Below are 6,852 nucleotides of genomic sequence, written 5' to 3'. Positions count from 1 at the left end.
CCGAGCTCAAACTGGATTCCCAGGTTCACTAGACCCAGGGTACCTCGGGAATAGACCCGCGACTCTGGGAGGTCACGGGCGCCGGAGTGGCATGCGTGCGAATGAGGTTCCCCACACGCTGAGGCACCTGTGCAAACGAAGGGGGAAGGCATGTTCTCACGCCTGCCACATCTCTGTAACGCATGGAACCGAGCTCAATCTGGATTCCCAGGTTCACTAGACCCAAGGGACCTTGGGAATAGACGCGCTACTCTGGGATATCACGCGCGCCGGAGTGGCATCGGTGCGAATGAGCTCCCCTACTCTTTGAGGCACCTGTGCAAACGAAGGGGGGAGGCATGTTCTCACGCATACCACATCTCTGTAACGCATGCCACCGAGCTCAAACTAGATTCCCAGTTTCACTAGACCCAAGGGACCTCGGGAATACACGCACGACTCTGGCAAATCACGGGCGCCGCAGTGGCATGCGTGCGAATGAGCTCCTCTACACTCTGAAGCACCTGTGCGAACTAAGGGGAAAGGCATGTTTTCACGCATGCCACATCTCTGTAACGCATATCGCCGAGCTCAAACTGGAATCCCAGGTTTACTAGACCCAAGGTACCTCGGGAAAAGACGCGCGACTCTCGGAAATCAAGGGCGCCGGAGTGGCATGCATGCGAATGAGCCCCCCTACACTCTGAGGTACCTGTGCAAACGAAGGGGGGAGGCATGTTATCACGAATGCCACATCTCTGTAATGCATGCCACCGAGCTCAAACTGGAAACCCAGCTTCACTAGACCCAAGGGATCTCGGGAATAGACGCGCGACTCTGGGAAATTACGGGCGCCGGAGTGGCATGCGTGCGAATGAGCTCCTATACACTCTGAGGCACCTGTGCAGACGAAGTCTATTTAATTCAGACAGAAAAAGTGAGCTTTCTGTTTCTCCTTTCACTACACCGTAGTGTGGACGGGGCCTGAATTACCGAGTGCGTAATTATCAGTGACATACGGCTGCGCTGCAGAGAATGTTTTCGATGTACGCGTTTCGAACGAAAGGCCGTTTTAACGTATTCTGCTAGAATAAACTGTCTGTTTTCAATTCTCGGGAAACTTTAAACGTCAGCATGATTGTTAAGATAAGTTTTTCTGATCGCGGCTCTTGTACGTGACTTCTGATAGTAAAAAGCAGTAAAGTGTAAAAGTACAACACCCAACTTTAGGTCAACGGGGTCAAGTTACATGAACTTTGATTAGACCATCATATTTGCATTATTATAACTTGCGGCATGTATGACCAAATATTGATTTTTTGGTCTTATTATCCGTTTTAAATACAATCAGCCGTAAACCCATTCATTTCATTTAAAACCCATGAAAGATGGCGATTTTCGAGAGATCTTAGTTTTCGAGAGGTCTTAGTTTTCAAGAGGTCTTAGTTTTCAAGAGGTCTTAGTTTTCGAGGGGTCTTGGGTCTTAGGTCTTAGGTCTTAGGTCTTAGTCTTCGTGACACCCGGTTTTAATAGTGCTGTGTTGTAATCGTTTTCTCAAGGACGATTTTCGCTTGTTGTTAAAGCACAATAACTTCGAATCCTCTCATTTCTACGAGTCTCGAATGAGATAAATACAAGTTTGTGCAGGTTAGGAAACAATGCTGAGTTAAAGATTTATTATTTCAAGCAGCCAAGAGTGGACTCTACATCAATCGAAGTTGTTTGTTATTACAAGTAGCTAAGAGTGGACGCTACAAAGGCGATTACATAAAACAACGCTGACAAACTTAATTTACATTTTGACAGCACGAAAAATACAAACTAATAAATACCGAACTAAACTATCGAGGCGAGAACTATTTAAATTAATTAAAATAACAAAGATGAACGACAGAATCGATAACAAATAACTGTCGTGGCTACAACCTCTGTACTTCTGCCATTTTTTAGCAAGCTTTGTCTTGCTGTTCCAGTGTTTATTAATATTTTGCGGTCAAAGTAAACCTGAAACTAATGCACGTGAATGTTGTCAATCATATTGTTACGGAGACATCAGCTTTCTGAGTTGCTATCGCTCTAAATTTACACACATAATAACCTTTTTTGTTAAAAAGAAGACAAAATTAATGTTGTTTTACGTCTTAGCGACAGATATCCAGCAAAGCGAGTGAAACCCTGCATTTTCCATAACGCTTCGTTATTTTTATTCCGGCACACGGCTGGAGTTATATTTTTTTTCTTGTTTCGGCATAATTTTTCGGAAAAGTCAAAAGTATTCAACGTTGCCTTTAAAGCCGATTAAGCCCACGTTTATCCTTGCATTTGTCAACAATTACACCTGTGTTTAATTGAGTTGTTAAGCCTAAAGTGCAACATTTGGGTCATCAAGTACTTTCAGATTCTGCCAATATTTTGGTAACGTCTCACCTCCGTCCAATTCCTTGCTGCCACTAATTTTACGCGTTTGTAATTTTGCAAAAATGAATGAGGCATAATCCGAGAAGTCTCACTCTGCTCTCGTGAAATTGACCATGTACGTGACACATGAAAGTGAGTAATTTATTTTTCATTTATTTATTGCCTGCTAAATTGAAGGATCGACGGAAAAGTCGCACCTGTAACCAAAACAGACAAAGACAGCTGCTTAAATAATCCCATAGTTCCCCTCAACACCACGTAACAACTGTCTTTAAATTCTTCATTTGCTCGATAACTGATCTCACCGCGTCATATCACTGAGAGAAGTCTTTAGCATTTCGAGATGATTTCTTACTACTTCATTTTGAAAGCTCTTCTCGTTTCACTTACGATAGCATCAAAAGGTAAGAGGTCCCAGCTATCTCGTGATCTTGAATAAAGAAGTTGGAATGGCGCATTATAACTTATCGTACAAAAAGTTTGTTATCGAGAAATTTTACATAGCTGTTGAACTGTTTGTAGACGTTTGATGCAAGACGTTTTGATTTGCTATAGAGCTGTGGAAAAGAGGCTAAAACTATCATACAAGATGCTGACTCCTACCGCCGCTAATTACACAAGTTATATTTCGTTCTCATTATCTTTTTAGACGTACAAGCGCCAGTTTTCACGGATTGCCCGAAGTGCATCACAAAAGAAACCACAGAGAATGAAATCCGTGTTCACTGGTCTGCACCTACAGCAAAGGACGATTCTGGTGTGGTGCCTGCTATAGAATGCAGCCAGGAAAGTGGAGAAATCTTCTCTGTTCCTAGTGCAACTTTAGTTGAGTGTAGGGCGGAAGATCAGGCTGGAAATCGAGCCACCTGTAGCTTCAGGATCACTCTAAAACGTAAGCTGAAGCTCTTCTATTTGAATAAACAATTTCCTAAGATGATCTAATTTTAAATTTTGACTGGAATGTATAAAAAGCATTTGACTGTGCGCTTTGATTATTCAGGTGAGAGCAGTCTTGAGAAGGATTGTTCTCGGTAGTGATAAGTAACGTAACAACGTGCTTAGCGGAAGACAAGTGGCCCTTTACTCTAATGATGACTTCCGCTCACGATGTCAAAACGTCAATCATTGTCGCCGACAGCAGTCCTTTTCAGGTTTACTCGAACCATGCCATCAGACGTTATGATCAACACATTTAACTAGACTACGTATTAGAAAAAAATCTGTTTTTGTGCAGCATTGTGCTGTCTGCTATCGAAGTATGAGTTAACCTTGAGAAACCGAAGATCTATAAACTTCGATTAATTCACTATTTTTGCGAGAGTACGAGACAACGTTTCCGCAGCGTAATAAAAAAATGCAGATAAAGGATTTGGATGAGGGAGAAACAAAAACTTGGTCAAATATTGATCGCATTCATGCTCGCAATTAAAATAAAATAATCGATACCTAGCCGGGAAAATGACGGAGAAGCAAAATAGGACATACTACCGATATCAAAAGTATCACATGATTCTGTCATGAAATTATGTCTATAATTCAAAAGTAGTAAGTAAAAGAAAACAGGAAATATTTACCTATTAGATTGGCAGGGCGATTTTTCAATCGTTGGGGGCCTCCTCTACTTCAGAGGTTTTTTCCTTTCTTTTTTTGTCAACAGGAAAGACATGCTCCTTGTTCGATCCTCCGCAAAATGGAGCTCTGGTATGCAATTCCATTGGTGGAGATGACACTTGTGCTGTGATGTGTCAAAATGGCTTCGACTTCACTTTCAATCCCCCTCTACTGTACTTCTGTTCAGGTGACAAATGGAATTTTTTTGGATTTCGCAGCATTCCGTACAGCACACAACCTCCAGGGCCTAATTGCTCAAGTAAGTTTATCGCGAAATGATCAACTTAATATTTCTGGGGCACTTTATAAACCTTTTAAATTGGTAAACGTAGAAGTACGCACATGAATAGGTAAACATTTGTGATGCTGAATGTATCTATCATAATGAGCTGCATGCGGGTACAAAACCAGACAAGCGCAAATTCTTCAAGATTCTCAGGACGCCCAGAGAATGGGTAAAATTCATACAATAAAAGGGGGTAATAACAAGTACTAATTCAAGTCATATCTTCACAACCAAAGCCCTTCTTCATATTTTTTACCCGCCAATACGAAATATCTTAAGGACATATCTTACTCAAGGTGGATCAATGACAAGTCGAATATAAATCTTATTATATAAAGTAAAGGTTAAAGGCTTGCATCCTAGATTGAAGATCCCGATAGACATTTTGGCAGTGCGCCCTCCCTCCGGGAATTGGCCATAAACCGAACTTTGGCTCACGCGTCCAATGTATCAACAATTGTCAGGAATCGCCATTTAATCAAAAAACACCGAAAGACATTTTCATACCTAAAAAAAGCTATTCCACATTTTTGATTGCCAATAGTTCCCTTGTTAGTTACTGCAAAACTCTGTGACAGAAGCAAAGTATTTTCCAGGTCATTGCTAAATTTAAAATCCATCATCATATATATATATGAGCACCAGTTCATTAGTCGTTATCTGTAATTACGCAATCATTAGCACTTCGATCTTATTTAATGCTCTTTTTTCATTTCAAAACTTGTAAATAACTGAAGAAGGTCTCTGACGGAAACATTTTTTATTAAAATTTTTTTAACTTTTGACGTCAGAAGTTGTCCATCCTCGCAATGTTTAAACTTTCTATATATATATATGACTACCAGTAGTAACTGAAAATGAAGAATTCATCTACCATAAAAGTGCTCGATGGTTTGACCAGAGCGGTGAATAAAGATGAGTTTCTGGAGTCGGACTAGTTCAAAAACATTTAATTGCTACTCGGAGTTTCATGCTTCTAACGAAGCAATCATCAGGCATCTAGCCAGTTGCCTGATGATTGCTTCGTTGGAAGCATGAAACTCCGAGTAGCAATTAAATGTTTTTGAACTAGTCCGACTCCAGAAACTCATCTTTATATATATATATATATATATATATATATTTTTTTTCTTTTGAAACACGAGCAGTAGTATTTTATTGGGTTTAAAAACATGAGTTGGAGCCGGGCGTTTTTAGAGCCGATAAAACACTGCTGCTCGTTTTTTGAACGGCTTCAATAACCCATGCCTCTGTAGAAATTTAAATAAAGGCGACATGAATGCATTAAAGGTTGATTATATTCAGATAGGAAAAGTACTCCATGTTCGGCTGCTGTCAAAGGTTCAGAGAGCTTTTACTTGAAATGCCGCCCAAACGCGTATTTCGAGAATCAAAAGGTGCCGAAGAAGAGGAGTACTTGGACAATGTTCAAAGCTTAGAAACGATTGTTGTAAACATGAGCGCTAAATCCTCCAGTTTTTGCTTGATAAAGTTTTTCGAGGAGGTGTGCAAAGAGAATGGAGTGTACTATCCTCCTAGGGGTTTGCAAAGTATCTGCAGGGGATTGCAGCTTCATTTGGAAGACCAACGGAAGCAATGCAATCGGCTTTGTTTCCTTCTCTTCAAGGCATCCCTTCAGTCTGAAAGTCAATATATTCCTTATCATCTCGGAATAATAAGAGCTCCAGAGTCGATTTTACCTAAATTTATTTTTTCTACGTTTATTTCCAGGCACAGTACAACCATCTTCCATAAAGATTTCTGGTGTCCCCGGTTTTTTCTTTGATGGCGACATAAACGACCCCAATGTCCTCCAGACCGTCAAGGAGAATTTCATTTCTTTGGCAACCTCAGGTTACATTCCTCCGTTTTTTTGCAAAGACAGACCGCATCAGTGCAGCGTTGATACACTTAAGGTGTATCACGAATAGAGCCACTAAGGTAAGAAAAATGGAATGCATCTATATGTTATAACCTCTTTATGAAAAAATTTTGTTGCAATCTGAATGAGTGGCCTAAGAATGTGAGGTTTTAAGCCAAGTAAAAAACATTGGCATTTCTTGATCTTGAAAAATTGATAGATTTAAACTAAAAAATATATATTATTCATTTTCGATTCTATGCAAGATAAGTGATTCGGTTTTTGGCAATTATCTAATAACATGCGATAGAAATCTGGCGCTCATTTTCTAGGTCTAAAACGCTTCAGACAGATTGAACAATAATTTGCTAAACATTTCAGCTCGAACAATAAGATTCAGGATGAAAAGACGGAACACTATGCAAAAAGGTTACGAATACGAAATGAAATTGAATATCAATTCTGATTTTGTTTTCTTTTTAACAGGTTCACAAGAAACCTTCGGGTAATTTCAAAAACATGTCTCCATGTACATGTCAATAAAAATAAACATTATGTTGCCTGAACTTTCTGAGTTTTATTCGCTCATAAGATCTAAATCGTCTGGTCTGAGATATAAAAGCTTGGTTACAAGAGTGACTATATCGCAGTGGGAGTTTAGTTTTACTTTTGATTGGTTGGGGGTGACGCAAGTTTC

General features: G+C 40.0%; 1 protein-coding gene across 1 annotated transcript; it reads left to right on the top strand.

Moving 5' to 3' along the window:
* Nucleotides 1–2,660: 2,660 nt before the first annotated feature.
* LOC148722725 (sushi, von Willebrand factor type A, EGF and pentraxin domain-containing protein 1-like) lies at nucleotides 2,661–6,721 on the top strand. The gene is made up of 5 exons (XM_088733516.1): nucleotides 2,661–2,801; nucleotides 3,047–3,289; nucleotides 4,055–4,267; nucleotides 6,026–6,235; nucleotides 6,642–6,721. Exons 1-4 carry the CDS (start codon nucleotides 2,741–2,743, stop codon nucleotides 6,223–6,225), a joined length of 717 nt encoding a protein of 238 aa, XP_088589642.1. The 5' UTR covers nucleotides 2,661–2,740; the 3' UTR covers nucleotides 6,226–6,235; nucleotides 6,642–6,721.
* Nucleotides 6,722–6,852: the final 131 nt, after the last annotated feature.

This window comes from Stylophora pistillata, chromosome 9 (assembly GCF_964205215.1).
Source record: "Stylophora pistillata chromosome 9, jaStyPist1.2, whole genome shotgun sequence".
NCBI lineage: Eukaryota > Metazoa > Cnidaria > Anthozoa > Scleractinia > Pocilloporidae > Stylophora > Stylophora pistillata.
Note: the sequence above shows the minus strand (reverse complement) of the source record. Positions and strands in the feature narration are given on the sequence as shown.

Excerpts from the sequence above, each read along its gene's own strand:
- LOC148722725 (XM_088733516.1), top strand. The coding sequence starts at position 2,741 with ATGATTTCTTACTACTTCATTTTGAAAGCTCTTCTCGTTTCACTTACG. Across the intron at positions 2,802-3,046 it reads ACTTACGATAGCATCAAAAG|ACGTACAAGCGCCAGTTTTC; the intron begins GTAAGAGGTCCC and ends TTATCTTTTTAG. Across the intron at positions 4,268-6,025 it reads TCCAGGGCCTAATTGCTCAA|GCACAGTACAACCATCTTCC; the intron begins GTAAGTTTATCG and ends GTTTATTTCCAG.